The 20,457-nt window shown below is 41.0% G+C and overlaps 2 protein-coding genes across 2 annotated transcripts in view; both read right to left on the reverse strand.

Annotated features, from left to right (window-relative positions):
• Positions 1-20,457, reverse strand: part of trip10b (thyroid hormone receptor interactor 10b) — a 164,050-nt gene that overhangs the window by 32,679 nt on the left and 110,914 nt on the right. The gene's annotated exons all lie outside the window — the stretch shown is intronic.
• LOC146992139 (microfibril-associated glycoprotein 4-like) lies at positions 7,748-17,769 on the reverse strand. The gene is made up of 5 exons (XM_085789328.1): positions 17,758-17,769; positions 16,649-16,834; positions 15,818-15,914; positions 15,334-15,501; positions 7,748-8,019 (listed from the first exon to the last, which is right to left on the reverse strand). Exons 1-5 carry the CDS (start codon positions 17,767-17,769, stop codon positions 7,748-7,750), a joined length of 735 nt encoding a protein of 244 aa, XP_085645454.1.

A 20,457-nucleotide genomic window follows, 5' to 3' on the forward strand; every position in this document is an offset into this window, starting at 1 on the left:
TCTGAGCAGCTGCTGAGGAGGAAAAGGATATTGTCAGATTATCGTTATTGGATAACTGAAAAAAATTGTCGAGATTTTTTTTTTGCCCATATTGCCCACCCCGAGTGGATGGCATGGATTGTGATGAGAAGGTGTTGGACATTTTTAAGACTTAACTGTGCAAACCAATGCACAAAACCTGCTAAACTCCAGTAAAACATCAACTAATTTGGTCATCAACATCAACTCTCCATGGTTAGCCTGAAATCTATTAACTGAATAATACAGTCATTAGATGAGTGAAAAACACACAAAAAGTTTTTTTTAAACGTGACTAAGCATGTAGCTACTAGATATACTGTGATTCAATTTAGAGGCCAAATACATCACATCGTTGCGACAAGGCCTGTCCCAATTCAAAGGCAGGGCAAGTCTGAGGCAAGAGACTGACACACAGTGAAAGGCAGGAGGGCAGATGCAGTTGTTGGAACAATACAACAGTATCATGGCCCATATTACACAATTTCAGCTACCATTTGCAAACTATGTAAATGCAAACAGATCCAACAAGCCTCGAGTTCAGACTGATGCCAAACTTGGTTCCCAGGCATCCAGTGATATTAACTTTTCCTCTGTTGCCACCGTGAGGTTGACAGTAATGCTGTGAACTTTAGATCTCAACAGGATGAACTATGATGGCTCTGATGATCACATCCTCCAGCACCATCATGTGCTAAAAATTTTCATTTATCAAACACTTCAGTTCATGACCTGTGAGACTAAAAAGTTCCAATCAGCCTCATCTTTAATTTGTATTTAATGCTAATTAGAAATAATAGAGGAAAAAATCAAAATCATTATGAGATCATTTTCTATGAGTAATGAAACTGATACTAAAAAAAATGACAAGTTTGAAAATAAAAACAGAGCTAAAACAATCAAGTTTATTTATTTAATAATCAGTCAGCATCAGCATTAATCACTAAATACATTTTTTGTCAGAAAAAAAAACAAATCTGAATCAGGGAGCAAGTGCATGCACCTGTAAGCCGAGGAGAAAACTTTCCTTGTATCCTACAACCTTTATCTAATGAGGAGAGAGAACGGCATAAAGGGGCGGTCCTCTCTGTGTGTGCAGCCAAGGGATGCACGTGAATGTGGTGACGTAGGGACGAGGACCAATAGATCCATGACGAGGGTGGGGACTGCTAACTCCATCGGCTGACAAGAAGTTAGTCAAAACGACCGGATCGCTTACTTCTGCTTTAAGTCCAGTCGGACTAGTGATTATATGCCCGAACATCCCAGCTCTCCAACCCTGATGGAGGGCGTGATTATCTCATTGATCTACAGCTGATCAGATCAATAAGTGCATGAATACTTAGCGACTGATCTCATTTTCATGGTGATGGTCTTAAGGGGGTAGCCGAATGTGTACCATCGGATTGGGAAACTTCCACAGGTCCATACACTATTAGGGCCATCAGGTGCGTACAGGCCGTTGGGGTTTGTGTATTGGCAGCTCTTGTACCAGAATCCACCAAGAGTTTCGTGAGCACAGTTTTTATCCCACACATCCTGGTCTTTGTCATAGGTGGTGAACTTCATGGAGTCAGCAAATGATAAACTGTCCCCTAGAAACAACAGTCAAAATGTAATTTAACTTTGGAACGGAGGGGGAAAAATGGAGTTAATCCACCTAAAAGAAATGTATTTGTTTATACAGTGAAATCAGTGAAACTGCCATTTTTTTCCTATTTTCTAAAATTATTTTTTTCAGAATTCACAAAAATCATGTAGTATTTTTTTTTAGCCTGTTCGTCCACAGTGAAACATTCAGCCTTCACCTGGCTCATTGTTAAAACCTAAAAGTAAGAAAAGGAAACATTTCCACTGAAGTGACCCTCACCTGCCGTTCCTCCTGTGAAGCCGCCCAGATCCTTGATATCCTAAAAAAGAGGAGGTGAAGGGAAAAGTGTCTCGAAAGTGGAGATGTCTGTTGTGGTCCTGTTTTTATAGCCGGTCAGCTATTAAAACAAATGTTTTATACAGGCTATATGTATATGAGGAGGAGGAGGAAGAAGAGGAGAAGGATGGGGAGGAGCAGGGTTAGAAAATTATTATTTGCTTTGTTTTGAAGATACTGTAAAGCTTGAGGTTGTTTCTGTCATAAATGCAGATAATAAGATTAATAATAATAAGATTTTTTATTGATCCCACTGATGGAAAATTTACTTGTTACAGCAACAAATGAAAAACGACAAAGGTGAAAAAAAACAACAACAACTAAAAGACTCATTACCGATACCAATCTTCATGGTTCCCAGATGTCCAATCATAATAACTTTTCCTTGAGTGCCACTAGGGCTGTTCGATTAATCGATTTAAAATCGTAATCGCGATTATTTGCCTAGGATGAGGTTAAAAACGTGAAATTCTAAAAATCGATTTTTTTACTCTAACTAGGGTAATTACGGTAAGCCCCCATTCATGAATCTGCGCTGCGCTGAATTACCGTAATGACTGCCGCCTCCTTCCTCCCATCATGCTCTAGTTAAGTAAAGTTGGAAAGATATTCACAGATTCGGACTTCCGGGATCAATAACTCTGAGACGAAACGTTGTTCAAACACAAATGATGCCTCTTTCACATCATAATCCTACAGACTACTACCTACAAGAATCAAAAACCGATTTTTTTTACGAAAACGAGCCATTCTCCGAGCTGGATGGAAAACATTGATCTCTATGCGCAGCCGGTAGCCGGGCGAGTGCGCAGGGACCGTCTGCAAATTGCAATACAAGAGCAAGACGCTCCGAACAAAAATCAATAGCTCCACTGTTATACAGTACAGCGACTCCAAAATCACCACACACACCAAGGGACTCCTCGTGGTCATACTACAACAGCTGTTTTGGAGAAATGTGCCTTTTAATAATTTTGGTGATTTTTTTTATTGGAATTAATCATTAAAAACCTCCAATATTAATCAATAGCTCCACTGTTATAGCCTACAGTAGGCTACAGCGACTCCAAAATCACCACACACACCAAGGGACTCCTCGTGGTCATACTACAACAGCTGTTTTGGAGAAATGTGCCTTTTAATAATTTTGGTGATTTTTTTTATTGGAATTAATCATTAAAAACCTCCAATATTTATCAATAGCTCCACTGTTATTCAGTACAGAGACTCCAAAATCACCACACACACCAAGGGACTCCTCGTGGTCATACTACAACAGCTGTTTTGGAGAAATGTGCCTTTTTGTAATTTTGGTGATTTTTTTATTGGAATTATTCATTAAAAACCTCCAATATTTATCAATAGCTCCACTGTTATTCAGTACAGCGACTCCAAAATCACCACACACACCAAGGGACTCCTCGTGGTCATACTACAACAGCTGTTTTGGAGAATTGTGCCTTTTAATAATTTTGGTGATTTTTTTTTATTGGAATTAATCATTAAAAACCTCCAATATTTATCAATAGCTCCACTGTTATTCAGTACAGAGACTCCAAAATCACCACACACACCAAGGGACTCCTCGTGGTCATACTACAACAGCTGTTTTGGATAAATGTGCCTTTTTGTAATTTTGGTGATTTTTTTATTGGAATTATTCATTAAAAACCTCCAATATTAATCAATAGCTCCACTGTTATACAGTACAGAGACTCCAAAATCACCACACACACCAAGGGACTCCTCGTGGTCATACTACAACAGCTATTTTGGAAAAATGTGCCTTTTTGTAATTTTGGTGATTTTTTAAATTGGAATTAATCATTAAAAACCTCCAATATTTATCAATAGCTCCACTGTTTTTGGCACATTTTTCCAAAACAGCTGTTGTAGTATGACCATGAGGAGTCCCTTGGTGTGTGTGGTGATTTTGGAGTCTCTGTACGGTATAACAGTGGAGCTATTGATTAATATTGGAGGTTTTTAATGATTAATTCCAATAAAAAAAATCACCCAAATTATTAAAAGGCACATTTCTCCAAAACAGCTGTTGTAGTATGACCATGAGGAGTCCATTGGTGTGTGTGGTGATTTTGGAGTCTCTGTACTGTATAACAGTGGAGCTATTGATTAATATTGGAGGTTTTTAATGATTAATTCCAATAAAAAAATCACCAAAATTATTAAAAGGCACATTTCTCCAAAACAGCTGTTGTAGTATGACCACGAGGAGTCCCTTGGTGTGTGTGGTGATTTTGGAGTCGCTGTAGCCTACTGTAGGCTATAACAGTGGAGCTATTGATTAATATTGGAGGTTTTTAATGATTAATTCCAATAAAATAATCACCAAAATTATTAAAAGGCACATTTCTCCAAAACAGCTGTTGTAGTATGACCACGAGGAGTCCCTTGGTGTGTGTGGTGATTTTGGAGTCGCTGTAGGCTACTGTATAACAGTGGAGCTATTGATTTTTGTTCGGAGCGTCTTGCTCTTGTATTGCAATTTGCAGACGGTCCCTGCGCACTCGCCCGGCTACCGGCTGCGCATAGAGATCAATGTTTTCCATCCAGCTCGGAGAACGGCTCGTTTTCGTAAAAAAAATCGGTTTTTGATTCTTGTAGGTAGTAGTCTGTAGGATTATGATGTGAAAGAGGCATCATTTGTGTTTGAACAACGTTTCGTCTCAAAGTTATTGATCCCGGAAGTCCGAATCTGTGAATATCTTTCCAACTTTACTTAAAGCAGATATCAGCGGCACGGCCGTTTCGGCTAATGCTGTGTTCAAGGCAGGCTTTTGAAACCGTAAGTTACAGCTTCAAGTCACAACTACGACTTGGTAGCGTTCCAGGTAACCCGTAGCTCGTGTTTTTACCGTCCTGTTGTCTGTGAAAGTTCCCTATAACGGCCACTCGTAACTTCCGACCCGTGAACTCGTACCAGATCGAACTGGTATGACTTCACAGGAAGGAAAAACACAAAGTACGAGTTTCCTTGAACGCACCATGAGTTAGCAGCCCCCGCCCTTGTCAGGCATCAATTGGTCCTCGTGCTACGTCACCACATTCACGCGCATCCCTTGGCTGCACACACAGCCCTTCATGCCGTTCTCTCCCCTCATTGGATAACACTTGTATCCCACAAGGAAAATTTTCTCCTCGGGTTACAGCAGAGCAGAGTGACGGAGAGACTCGTGTTTAGGCTGAAATACTTCATGTAAGTGATTGCTGACGGAAAATAGGACTATTTAGGACTTATATTAACAAAAACATTCCACTGATATCTGCTTTAACTTCACGCTCTCCCACTGCTCTCCCCACACACTGTAAACAAGCATGTCGGCATTCTGCTATGACCAGCGAGGATTTCATTGCTGAAAAGACCAACAGCCCTTTTCCACTACACAGTTACAGGTCTGTTCAGTTCGGCTCAGCTCGACTCGGCCGTCATATCACAGCGGTACTGTGATATCACAGCGGTATGATATGACAAGGATTTTCTAAGTTACAGCTGAGTTTTCAGCGGGGGCGGTGTCGTCATACAGCGGCTACAACCGTGTTGTCTCGATTACGGACCGTGTGGTTTTCCACACAGCAGACATTTACTGTAACTCAGGTGACAGAATAACAACAGTTTGCCGGTGTGTTTTTACTGTAAAATGAGCGGTATTGATTCTCGTGACGGACGTCGCGCTTGCGACTCTTCCGGTGACAACGCTCTGGCCAATCAGTGGAAGGCAGTCAGTTGACGTCACGTTTTTAGATAGATAGATAGATAGATAGATAGACAGACAGACAGACAGACAGATGTGCTTTATATATTGCATATTATTTTGAAAAACTGTTTTGTATTGTGAAACAAAGTTTTGAATAAAAAAAATAGATAGATAGATAGATAGATAGATAGATAGATAGATAGATAGATAGATAGATAGATAGATAGATAGATAGATAGATAGATTCTTTTTTTTTATTAGACTCTAGGTCCATTTAAAAAGACACAAAATAGTTTGTCATTTAAAAAAAAGACACAAAATAGTTTGTCATTTAAAGCAGATATCATCGGCACGGCCGTTTCGGCTAATGCTGTGTTCAAGGCAGGCTTTTGAAACCGTAAGTTACAGCTTCAAGTCACAACTACGACTTGGTAGCGTTCCAGGTAACCCGTAGCTCGTGTTTTTACCGTCCTGTTGTCTGTGAAAGTTCCCTATAACGGCCACTCGTAACTTCCGACCCGTGAACTCGTACCAGATCGAACTGGTATGACTTCACAGGAAGGAAAAACACAAAGTACGAGTTTCCTTGAACGCACCATGAGTTAGCAGCCCCCGCCCTTGTCAGGCATCAATTGGTCCTCGTGCTACGTCACCACATTCACGCGCATCCCCTGGCTGCACACACAGCCCTTCATGCCGTTCTCTCCCCTCATTGGATAACACTTGTATCCCACAAGGAAAATTTTCTCCTCGGGTTACAGCAGAGCAGAGTGACGGAGAGACTCGTGTTAAGGCTGAAATACTTCATGTAAGTGATTGCTGACGGAAAATAGGACTATTTAGGACTTATATTAACAAAAACATTCCACTGATATCTGCTTTAACAAAAAAATCGTAATCGGAAATCGATTTTTGAGAGAAGAAAATCGAGATTTTACTTTTGGGCAAAATCGAACAGCCCTAAGTGCCACCATGAGTTTGAAGTAGTGTTGTGAACTTTAGACACATGATCCAAACAGGATGAACTGTGATGACTCTGATGATCACATGACTTCTCCTCCAGCACCATCATCTGCTCAAATTCTTCATTTATCCAACACTTAAAGCAGAAGTAAGTGGTCCGGTCGTTTTCGCTAATGCTGCGTTCCAGGCAGGCTTTTGAAATCGTAAATTACAGCTTCAAGTCACAACTTACGACTTTGTAGCGTTTCAGGCAACCCACTCGTGTTTTTCCGACCTGTTTTACCGGTGAAAGTCACTATAACGGCCACTCGTAACTTCCGACCGGTGAACTCGTACCAGATCGAACTGGTACCACTTCACGGTCGGAAAAATACGAGTTTCCTTGAACGCACCATAACAGTCCTCGTCCCTACGTCGCCACATTCACGGCGTCTCTTGGCTGCACACACAGCCCTGCATGCCGTTCTCTCTCCTCATTGGATAAAAACTGTAGGATACGATAAATGTTTTCTCCTCGGCTCAGAGCAGAGCAGAGGGACTGACAGACCCGTGTTTCAGACCAAACACTCTATGTAAGTGATTGCTGTCGGAAGATATAACTATTTAAGACTTATATTAACACAAATATATCACTTACTTCTGCTTTAAGTTTGTGACTTTAGGATGTTCCCATCAGCCTCATCTTTAATTTGTATTTAATGCTAATTAGCATGTGCTACTAGTTGAACATAATAGAAAAAACTTCAAAAATAAAAGCAGAGTTGAAACAATCAGGTTTATTTATTTAATAATCACTCAAATCATCAACAATTACAAACAATAATCATTAAATATGATTTTTGATATGAAAAAAACAACAACAGGTTACTGAATTGAAATACATCAAGTGGAAATAACATAGGGAGCCAGTGCATGCACCTGTTCAACAGAGTTTTCATGTCTGACAGTGATTTTGAAACAAGATGAGTAGGAAAGAAACAAAAAACACATTTTATGATCATTTTGATTCAGAGGTTATTGTTGGCATCAAGTCCAGTCGGACTAGTGATTATATGCCCGAACATCCCAGCTCTCCAACCCTGATGGAGGGTGTGATTATCTCATTGATCTACAGCTGATCAGATCAATAAGTGCATGGATACTTAGCGACTGATCTGATTTTCATGGTGATGGTCTTAAGGGAGTAGTTCGGGCCTTTCCATGTTTGCCATTCAGTTTTGACATAGTGATAGGCAACACCATCAGGTGCGTACAGGCCGTTGGGGTTTGCGATGTGGCAGGCGTTGTACCAGAATCCACCAAGATATTGCTGAGCACAGTGTCGATCCCCATCGTTATCCTGGTCTTTGTCATAGGTGGAGAACTTCATGGAGTTGTGGTATGTTAAACTGTCCCCTAGAAACAACAGAATCAAAATGTAATTTCCTTTTGGAACGGGGGGAAAAATTGCAGTTAATCCAGTTAAAAGAAATTTGTTTGTTTTATACAGTGAAATCAGTTGTAGCAAGGAGGAGGGTGAAAGGAAGCAGGAGATGACATCACTAATAAGGAGGAGCAGGCCTGGCTCTAGCCATTTTGGTGCCCTAGGCGAGATTACTCCCAGGCGCCCCCCCCCCCCCCCCCCCCCCCCCCAAAAAAAAAAAATTTTAATTGAGTAAATCCTGGGTGAGGACATGAAAAAAATTAGTCCCTCTACAGTCATGAGAAGAAACTGTTGTGGTGCTTGAAATGGGTATACGAAAGTCTTAGCTTCACAAAAGCAGTGGAATATACTGTATAAAGGCTAATAGATACGTGTGGAAAACAAGTTAAAATGAAATTTTGTGAAATTGCTTTTTGAGCATAAATGTTATCTGTCATTCTATTTTCACCAAATGTCTCAAATGTAAAATAAAGAAGCTAAATATTGACTTCACATTACATTTCAAACTTCATGAGATGTGTGTAGCCCTAATGAGAAATTAGCTTTTTTTCTCCAAACAAAATATCAACTAAACAGACAAAAAACACAAAATTTACAATATTTAACCTATATAATGTAGCCCACCCTACATGTGTTGTCACTGTGGTGCTGTTTGACATGTAAAAAAAAAAAAATGGTTTGAGAGCTCAGCAGGTCTATAGAGCTGGAGCTGTGGCCCTGCTGTCTAAGCAGGCTGAAGTCTCAACTCTCTCTTCTTTTTTTCAATATCTTCCTCATCTAATGAGTCAAAACTTTCAGCCTCTGAAGCACTGTCATCCTCCTCACTGCTTCTCTCTCTCTCCTAACTAGTAGAAGCCCCAGGAGGGGTCCACGTGCACCCCCCTTATTTTTTTTTCTAGTCTGGATTTTTTGCATCTTTGGAACCTCTAAAATAGAGATTTGGATGATCCCCGGAACAAAACCTGTCCAAAATGGGTTTTTTGCAATGTTTTAGTACCCTATGATACCTGTGGAATTGTTGCCAGGAATGCCAGTCAGACTGTCTTTCAAAGACTGTAGCACGCTCAAATTTTGAGCGAGCCCAAAGATAGAGATATCAATGTATTTGGGACAACCAAGTTTGTCATGCTACCTTGTCAGGAAGGGAGCGAAAAACCTAATGATTTAAAGTCAGATGAAAATTTTGTGAGGGAAAAACAGCCATCTACATGTTTTCAAATGGTCCCTTGACCTTTCACCTAGATGTATGTGAATGGAAATGGGTTATATGGGTACCTACAGGCCTCCCCTATCCAGACATACCTAATTTGTGTGAATCTAATGCAGTTTTGGGGGAGAACCATGCAGTAATTTGCATGCAGTAGCCTACAAATATGTCATTTTCGCCTATATACAAAATGGTGTATTTGACTATTTCTGCACACTGGGGGTTCATAAACAGTCACAGAATTGCATGAATTGGGTATGACTGGATAGCTGAGATGCTTGTGCATCAGCCTATTCAATTGTGATTTTAGTCCATTAAGTAGTGTATTGGCACAAATGGTGCTTATTGCTTGTCTTGAGCAATAAAGCCGATAAGAACAAGTTGAAGGATTACATGTTAAACAACAACCCCAGGCAAGTGTGGGAAGGCCTAAAACACATATTATCAGGGCAACATGGCTGGGTCTGTAAGGTCATTTTAACAGAGGAGCTAAACCACTTCTTTACCCGCTTTGAGAAACCCAAAGCATTCCAGCCTCCCACACACCGCTGCCCATAGTTTCCTCTGAGCATATGCACGCACACTCTCCCTCAAAGAACATCAGGTTCACAAGTGTGTTTAAGTCAGTGAAACAGAAGAAAGCTGCTGATCCTGACAGAGTTCCTGGCAAAGTATTTTAAGTGTGTGCTGATCAGCTGTCTACTGTATTTACAAAAATATTCAACCTCTCACTGACACAAGCCACTGTCCCTCACTGCCTGAAATCAGCCACCATAATCCCTGTTCCCAAATCCACCACCATCAGCGGCCTCATTGACTTCAGACTCATCACCCTAACACCCGTGGTCACCAAGTGCTTTGAGAGGCTGGTCCTAAAGCACATCAAGGACTGCTTCCCATCAGTTTGCCTACAAGACAAGCAGGTCCACCGAGGACGCTACCTGGAACATCCTTGGACTTCTGTTACAAATACGAATACAAATTACTTTACAAATTAATTTGTCTGTGATCGACCATTCGCAGAAGAGTCTTCTGACAATTTGCAGAAGAGAAGACTCTTTGTAGCTATCTTCAGCCTGATGGCTTTCTTCGTCCTGCACTGAAGACAGAGGAGCCGTCCACCACCACTGCTTTCCTGGTCCATCAAGGTGTCATGAAGAGGATGATCCAAGTTATTCAGAATTGCCTCCTCCATCTTCAGTGTGCATCTCTCCACCACATCCCCCAGTGAGTCCATCAGGGAAACGTCATTGAGGTCAGTGCCTCAGGATGTTTGGCCTGTATTCTAGCAACGACTGCATGGAAAACTTTGCATTGAACTTGAGCAGCAGCCGTTGGTGGGATGTACACAATTGTTATGATTTTGAAACAATCTACTTTCTGAGTCCAATATCTCCGGCTCATCACTCTTGATGGGCAGAGAGTTGACATTTCCCTTGATAATTGACGGCAGAAAGGACCCAGTTCATCTCCACTTCCAGGCCTTTAACCTTTACTCCACTAGAATGGCAACCACGAAAGCACATCTTCATCTCAGCTGGAATAGGGTGGCATCCTCCACACTTACTCAATTTTCAGGGAAAGTTAGGATGCTTCTCGACTACAGCTCGGCATTCAATACCATCATACCAGACAAGCTGGTCACACTAAACCTCCCTCCTACCACCTGTGCTTGGATTAAGAATTTTCTTTCTAACCATCCACAGTCTGTTAAAGTTGGTGACAAGAGCTCTTCCATCCTGACTTTTAGAGGCACAAGACTGACCCCCCCCTCCTGACCTTGCAGAAAGGGTTTCCACCTTTAAGTTTGTAGGGATCCATATCTCACAGGATCTATCGTGGTCAGCTGACATAACTGTCCTCGTCCAGAAAGCCCAGCAACGTCTCCCCCTCCGAGGGTCTTGAGATGGAACAAACTGCAGGAAGACCTTCTCATCTCAATTGAGAGTTTGCTGGTGTATGCCATGCCATCTGTATGGTATGCTGGCTGCACTGTGACTGACAGGAAGAGACTGCAGAGAGTGATAAGGTCTGCAGAAGAAGTGATCAGCTGTCCACTTCCCTCCCTGGACTATCCACAAGTTTCCAAACGTCATCTATGGTCAAAACTGGCTTCCGGTTTGCCGGTTTGGTGGAATTTTACGTTTACGTTTCCATGGTTTTCAGGCGTTGTCATAGTTGCGGTAAACGCATGGATCTATTAACGCTGGCTTTTAACACAGATGTCAATTTGTGTGATATCCACTGTTAAAAGCTGCTGTGATGATCCATGCGTTTTACAGATTTTCATTGGGGGGGAAAAAAAAAAAAAATCCATGCATTTACCGCGGCTACTGAAACCATGGAAACGTAAACATAACATTCCAAAACCGGCAAAACAGGCTACGTTTTTGACGTTCGGAAAAAGGTGGATACTGCTAGCTCCTGCTGCCTCTCCAGAGCTACAGCAATTCTCAGTGATCACTTCCATCCAAACCATCACCTGTTCAGCATGCTGCCCTCTGGGAGCAGGTACAGGTCCATCAGGTCCAGGACAAATCATGAACAGTTCCTTCCCCTGAACAGTCATTACTCTAAACACACAGTAACTTAACACAATAATATCCTCAAGAGCTCATGTATGAAATGCAATAACTAATGGTATAGGAGCATAGACGGATTATCATGACCACGGGCCCTGGACACAAACTCGCCACGGGCCCCTGCCTACACAAGAAAACAGTGCGCGCGCAAAGGCGCTCTTCCCATTACGCACATAACAACACCGGGCAACACACAACAAAACAAAATCACTGTCATTTTAGGTCTTTTTTGTTTGTCACCTGCCATGTACAGGACAATAGCTATATATGTTTTTGCCCGTGGTGCGCGCAGGGGGTGGGGGGGTTGTGCACCCCTGAACCGGGCTCTACAAACACTGGTGCGCATCATGCCACGTAGCAATGGGATTGGATTATTAATAAGAGCCTATTGCACAACTGAAAAACTGTAAATATTGTAGCGACCCCGCAGTAACGTTCTTGTTATGATGTTTAAGTTCTGTGATTTCTGACTGACTGTCAATGTGTATGGTACGGGCAGGTTGGATGAGGGGCCGGGGTGAGTGTGAGGAAGACAGAGTCCTGTGTGTGTGTGTGTGTGTGTGTGTAGGTGAGTTAGTGAAGAGGAGCAGATGAAGAAGTGAGAGCTGTCAGATAAATTTGTGTTATGTTGTTGTAGTTACGTCGGATCGGACGCTACAATATCAATAAAAACGTGAGTTTACCATCGACGTCGGACGTGAAATAGCCGCGGAGCGGAGCCAGTTTCCTTTCTGCGCCATTAACAGATTGAGTCAGATGCGCCAGAGCGCACACCTCTGTGCCAGGCTCGCGCTCTGCAGCGGTTTCTATTTATTCATCTTAACAGAGCGCGAGAGAGATTAACACACACATTCACACAGGCTATACACACACACACACACACATACCCACAGACACACAGCTGAGGGACCAAGGCGCTTGCCGACCGGCACGGAGAAATGCGCATCTAGTGGCGTGCCCCCCGGGGTGCTCAACCTGGTCAGTGGGTGCTTGAGCACCGGAGCATCCACGGAATCGGCGCCTATGAGTCGGGGTCAGACTGCACTCGGATGCCGAGTAGCCTACTGGAGTACTTGGATATCGGCTACAGCCTATAGAAACTACTCACCAAAACCACCGGCTTTTTCCTGGAAAAGTCTTTGATGGTAGTCCAACTCTTGGATCAGTCTGTCCTCTACGGCCACTTACATAGCGCAGTTTCAGCCGTTTCAGCCTTTTCTTTCCTTTGTTTTCGTCTAGTAGCTAACAGCTGATCCACTGAACGCCCGCGTCTCCATTCCAAAAACGCACGTACATTTGACCTCAGCGTACGTACGTCATTGTGTCATCACACATTACTGATTTATCATTTCTAAAGCATTCAATTTATTTTATAATCATATTACATTTTCAAAACCACATTCATTCCAATATTTTTTTAAATTGTACAAAAAAAACAAAAACAAAAACTCTGAAGGCCAAGGGCCCCTATTGGGTCTGGGGCCCTGGGCACACGCCCACTTTGCCCATGCGGTAATCCGTCTATGTATAGGAGGAAGAAAAATTGCAAACATAAACTACTGTAGGAACCAGGGACATGTCCCATACATAATTCCTCTTGCAGAGCAAGCTTGATTTTAGTATTCCTCTTTATCATCAAAAGTCTCTGCTTCAATGGTCTCATCTTGTTGTTCTTCCTCTTCTTCGCTATCTGCCTCCTGTGTGAGTATGTCAACCAGAGATGGAGGCATTATCGGTCCAGCAGTCCAAGGTAGCTGCCCGCTTGTAACCTGCAACTCTATGGTTGCAGCGATTGATGTGGGTGGAGAGACAGCACTGTGGTGGATGGCGACAGCATTGTGATGGTGGGAGGTGTCTAAGGTCCACTTCAGACTTAGCTGAGAGGGACTCATCCTCTCTGACCATCTTGTGTATCATCTTCACATGCACTGCATTAACTTTCTTTTGGAGTGGCAGGTTACAAACAGGCAGCTACGCCCATCTCTGAGCAGCCTAAATGACCTACATCTGGTAAATAATATTATATTGTTAACTGTGTTTGCTTTTTTTATGTATAACAAGAACATATATTACAAAATGATTTTCACCAGGGATGAGAGAAGAATGAAGATGGAGTACTGTGGAGTACTATGGAGTACTGTGGAGTAGTGTGGACTGCTAGACCCATAATGCCTCCATCTCTGGTTGACATACTCACACAGGAGGCAGATAGTGAAGAAGAGGAAGAAGAGCAAGATGAGACCATTGAAGCAAAAATTTATGATGATGAACTACTAAAATCAAGCTTCCTCTAGAGGAATTCTATAGGGGACATGTCCCTGGTTCCTACAGTAGTTAATGTTTGCAATATTTCTTGCTCCTATGACCATAAGTTATTGCATTTCATACATAGTTACTAAATGGCTACATTTGGTGAAATTACTGTTTAGCACACGTGAATAAATCATCCAATGTTCATTTCAAAGAGTGATTGAATTATTGCTCATGATAAGCAATAAGCACCATTTGTGCCAATACACTACTTAATGGACTAAAATCACAATTGAATAGGCAGATTGGATGCACAAGCATCTCAGCTATCCAGTCATACCCAATTCATGCAATTTTGTGACTGTTTATGAACCCCCAGTGTGCAGAAATAGTCAAATACACCATTTTGTATATAGGCGAAAATGACATATTTGTAGGCTACTGCATGCAAATTACTGCATGGTTCTCCCCCAAAACTACATTAGATTCACACAAATTAGGTATGTCTGGATAGGGGAGGCCTGTAGGTACCCATATAACCCATTTCCATTCACATACATCTAGGTGACAGGTCAAGGGACCATTTGAAAACATGTAGATGGCTGTTTTTCCCTCACAAAATTTTCATCTGACTTTAAATCATTAGGTTTTTAGCTCACTTTCTGACAAGGTAGCTTAACAAACTTGGTCACACTGGAAACCTGAGGTTGTCCCGAATACATTGATATCTCTATCTTTGGGCTCGCTCGAAATTTGAGCGTGCTACAGTCTTTGAAAGACAGCCTGACTGGCATTCCTGGCAACAATTCCACAGGTATCATAGGGTACTAAAACATTGCAAAAAACTGACTGAAAATAAGAATCTTTACTTTACCATCTTTAACCTCCTTGAGTTTGATGTGTTTGATTTTGGTTGATTATGTGATGTGTGTATAGCAGGGAAGCGAGCTGCTGGGTTTTCTCTCCCTTATGAATTAATCGTTTAACATAGAAATCATAATATAAAAGTGACAGTTTGAATTCACTATTCTGCTGTCTGGCGCCCAACCTTTTAGTCTATCTAGGCCAAACTGCCAAATAAACTGCCAAATTTTTCCATTTTCTAAAATTATTTTTACAGAATTCACAAAAATCATGTGATATTTTTTAGCCTGTTCGTCCACAGTGAAACATTCAGCCTTCACCTGGCTCATTGTTGAATACCTAAAAGTAAGAAAAGGAAACATTTCCACTGAAGTGACCCTCACCTGCCGTTCCTCCTGTGAAGCCGCCCAGATCCAGCTGATATCCTTCCCTCTCAGAGTCGACGAAGAAAGACGAATACTGAGCAAAGGCCTCCCCTCCCTCAAAGTCCTCCATGTCCACCCGCAGCTCGTTCTTCTTCCTCATCGTCAGCAGGAAGATGTTGTCCAGACCTGAGACACACACACACACACACACACACACACACACACACACACAGCTCTGATTACACTTCACCTCTTGCACCAAGGCTCTATAATATTTCTATACTTTCAGTTTCACTGCTAAATGCTCCGCTGTGTTCACCAGCCACTCACTGACTGTCTGACTGACATGTGCTGCTGCTGCAGGTTGTGCAGAGCTTCTTTTAGTTTTTAGTTTTGTTTTTTTGTAAAAGTCTCTGCCTGTAGTGACTGAAAACAGCGTAATGAGAGCATATTTAATCCACAGATACTTTAATATACCTGTAATTCTCCCTCTAGGACTCACCCAGCCAGTGCTCCCCTGCTACATTCCCAAATCCGTTCTTGTAATGTTCCCATGGCCTGTAGAAGTTTTCACTCCCATCCAACCTCCTCTGAAAGACCTGAAAGGGAGAATCACAACAATTCAGTCAACCAAAATAAAACTGTATTCAATTAGCAGGACTTGAGATCACTTAAAAAAGAAAAGAAAGAAAAACTAAAAAATCTTTTCAACTGAACCAGGTGAGTTTGATGACTATCTGGTCTGTAAACAGCAATCACAGTTGCTGTAGTGTCTTTTATTTTTCTGTCACACTGTGCTCTGTCACATGTTTAAGTGACAGAGATTCCTGATATGAACATCATCACAACAAACTGCTGCGGTGATGGACTAACTAAATTATACAACATGGACACTGGTAACTTTCTCAGACTTTGTAAAAACAAGTATTTGCTGCTGCAAATATTGTTTACTTGGGCTACTTAATACATCCAATACATTTTAAAATGTTTTGTTATTATTAGGCTATATTTAATTACAATATATATCAATTCAGGTAAACAAAATCAGGCATTTTCATTTATTTAAATACACCAAAGTTTTTTGTTTTTTTAAATATATTTTTCAACAAAGAAAACTGTGCAAGCTGCCACAGGATGTGAACTCTGACAGCTGACAAATCAGATGATGATCATTTAAGTGACAAGTCTCAAAGGAGAGAAGTCACAACACTTGTTAAAAACTGAAACAATATATATATATATTTTTTTATCAATGGCTCCACTTTTGAATTGTCTTTTTAAGTCTCATCGTCAAATCTGAAATCTAATCAGATATGAGGTGTAGTGTACTGACGGTCCATCTGCCCCCGTCAGTGTCCATGTCACAGAGGACGTGCAGGGGTGAGGTGGGGCCTCCTGGGTAGATGGTGTACACCCCACTGGAGCTGGTGTTGTCATGGCGATACACGTCATCACAGTCAATGGGCAGGTAGCTCTGGTCCGCTGCCACCGAAACCAGCAGCCCCGCTAACAGTTTTACCTGGGTAGACAATAATAATATGATAATGAACTTTATTTATATATTAATTTAGGGGTTCAGCATTATGTGTGATCCAACATGTCAAAAGCAGCGCTCAAGTCGAGAAGGACCAGGATTGAGGAGTCACCATTGCTGCACTTTGTAATATTATGATTTTATTATCTCATGAATTTATCACTTTATTCTGGTAAATTTATAGCCTTACAAGTCAGACTATATCATTAAAATGTATAGTCTGGCAATGACCGGTAGACCTCGGCTCAATCCAGGGGGCGGGATGAAGGCTGTCTTTCAAACTGCCTCTGCGCGCAATAGGGTAGCGCTACGACCAATCAGAGCAAAGAGCAGGATGAGTTTAGCCTGACAAGCCAATTAAAATGTATGTCGTCATCGCGTTAAGCCCGCCCAACGACTCTCTAAACAGATAGAGCGCTGTGATTGGTGAACACAAACGGTGTTCGAGACTCAAAAAGTTCCTATGGCTCGTTTCTAGACCCACACGCGGAGCAAATATATTTGCTGCCACTAGGGTGCGTCTAGATTTCTAGGCTAGTAGATTTACAAATTTACTCTCAAAGTCTGTGATTTTTGTTCTCAATGTGGCCCTAATACTCAGTCATAACAAACACAGCGAAAAACTAGCTAGCTAAACAAAAGTTGATAGTTCCCATGGTGACTTGTTGCTTTGTGTGACCACTGGGCCTAAACCCCAAAATACTCAGTCAACTGTGGTAGATCAGTACTGAAAACTGAAAATATTTAGCATTAATCCTTTATTACAATTGTTGATATTTCAGATAAACTTTCTACTGATTCAGTAATTTGCATTTGCATCAGGATGAAACAGAAACTACATACACAAAAACAGATACACACAATATTTAGTGTAAATTAAATGTGAGAGAGTCAGCTGCTCAACTTACCCAAAGACCCATGTCGCTGTCGCAGAGGTGAAGGGAAAAACTCTGAAAGGTTGGAGTCTCGAAAGTGGAGATGTCTGCTGTGGTCCTGTTTTTATACAGGCTATGTTGGGTTAAAAAAAGGAAAAGCATGATAGAGAAGGAAGGGGTGAGTGTGAAGCGTGGGAAAGCTCTGTTAAGTTCGCGTGTGCAGCCACCTGCAGGGGGAGTGAAGGTCGGACAACGTAGATAACGGCAACCTGCAAAATAAAGTGTAGCAATACAATGTAAATTTGCCAACAACCATATAGGAGACAGATGTTTAGCCTATCTGTTAACTGTAAAAACTCAGGGTCTTCATTTTTGTGGTTCAATACATTGACAATTTAAATTGAGCACCATTGAGAATTTTTAGTATTTTTAATGCTACCACTATTATGGGTTGCAACTAAATGCGGTCTGACTCATATAATACATACTTTTAGGTTTTAGTATTTTTTAGTTTCAGATTTTAAGTATACAACTGATTCTGTAAATCACACAACGATAAATTGCTAAAAAAATCCTACTTGTTCTGACCTTCTGAAACTCTTTACCTACTGATTGTCTTGTCATTACCATCTGCTGTAATCATGCATTATGTAATTTTTACTTTAATGAGACTTTCATGTCTCACAGGGGGAATGTTGCGTAAATAATTGAAAAGTTCTGAGAAAGTGAGGTGAGATGAGTGCAAAGCGTGGGAAAGCACCGTTAAGTTTGCGTGTGCAGCCACCTGCAGGGGGAGTCAAGGTCGGGCAATGTAGATAACGGCCACCGGCAAGATAGAGTGGTGCCAAAGACGCTGAACTTGGGTGAACTCGCTACGTGGCAAAATGTGATACAGTCGCCGTATAGGGTGGAGATTATGTTGATGAAAGATCGCAACATGACATCTGGACAAATCACAGGGCGTACACTGGGGAAGAAGTGTCATGTTCACCTCTCATTTTAATAAGAAGGCAGGGCTTTTACAGTACAGTATAAAAACAAAGTCACAGAGATAAGAAGTTTAGTCTGGTCCGGGACAGGCTCGGCTTTATGTCCATTTTTTTGGGGTGTAAACTCTAATACACTGAACTTTGTCTCCGTCTTTTCTAATCATTTTTGTGAAGTTATATTGACGCTTTGATGAGTATTTTTCTGACTTTTTGAACACTTTTGGATACTTTCATTTGTATCATTGAATGTGGGAAATAAAGATCCTCGATCACAACTGGCCCTGTTTTGGATCCTAATTTTTTCTCCAACAGTGAATGAGGAGGAGGAAGAGGAGAAGGTTGAGGAGGAGCAGGGTCGGGAAATTATTATTAGCTTTATTTTGAACTTTACAGCTTGAGAAGGAAAATTGACTTGTTACAGCAGCAGATGAAATTCAACAAAGGTAAAGAGTTAAATATTTAAAAGAGACATTGTAGCCTAAAGTTTAGACGTATATTACTGATACCAAACTTTGGACAGATATTCATGGTTCCCAGATGTCAAATCATATTAATTTTAATCCTTTAGTGCCACTATGAAGTTAGTGTTGTGAACTTTAGACACATGATCCAAACAGGATGAACTGTGATGACTCTGATGATCACATGACTTCTCCTCCAGCACCATCATCTGCTCAAATTTTGTATTTATCCAACACTCCAGTTCATGACTTGAGAAACTAAGGATGTTCCCATCAGTCTCATCTTTATTTGTATTTAATGCTAATTAGCATGTAGGCTACTGCCAGTTGAGAAAAATAGGAAATAAATATCAGTGAGATAATTTTCTACACTGAGGAATAAAACTGATACTAAAAAATGACAGCATTGAAGTTAAAACAAATATGTGTATTTATATGATAATCACTCAGATCAGCATCAATCACAAACAATAATCAATGCAATTTTTGATTTGAAAAAAAAAATCAGGAAATTGAATTTAAATGCATCTGGTATAAAAAAAACATAGGAAGCAAGTGCATGCACCTGTTCAACAGAGTTATCATGTCTGACAGTGATTTTGAAACAAAATGAGCAGGAAAGAAAAAAAGAAAAACTAATTTCATGATCATTTTGATTCTGACCGTAAAAAATATTTCTAGTTGAGAGTCCCTAAAAATGTCAGTAAATAGAGTATCAACATATTTCCAAAACATACTGAAGCAAGAAACCCTCCTGATCACATGTGTGCAGTTTCACATGTCTAGTGTAAAGGGTCACATGATCAGAGCTGATTACTTCCTGGTTGCACCATCCGAGGAAGATGGCTGCATCAAAGCCCAGACAAAGAAGGTCAGTAAAGAAGGTTGACATAAAGATAAGAGAAAGTTTAAGTTTTTGTGGCACTCATCATCTTTAAGGTGTCTAGTATTGATATATGCATCTACAATCACTCAACTGTGTTTCGTGTGGTCACAGAATGAGTAAAATTGTCGACGGCAACAATATTGACCGGTAGGATAACACAGTGGAAGTAGCTAACTTTCTAATCTGTTCTTTTTTTAATTTATATTTAATTTGAATCAAATACAGTATTTGTTAGACCTTACAGACACTAAAGCATTTTAGTTAACTTATATCTCAAGGTAAAATTGACACTGTCCCCACTGACTGTTATATGGACTATAAGGGTGAGACAGGCCAATTGCCAGCCAGGCTGTTGAATGAAAGTTAGGCAAAAAGATTATGAAAGAAACAATGTTAT

This window comes from Trachurus japonicus, chromosome 1 (genome assembly GCF_045865225.1).
Source record: "Trachurus japonicus isolate A0001 chromosome 1, Traja_1.0".
Taxonomy (NCBI): domain Eukaryota; kingdom Metazoa; phylum Chordata; class Actinopteri; order Carangiformes; family Carangidae; genus Trachurus; species Trachurus japonicus.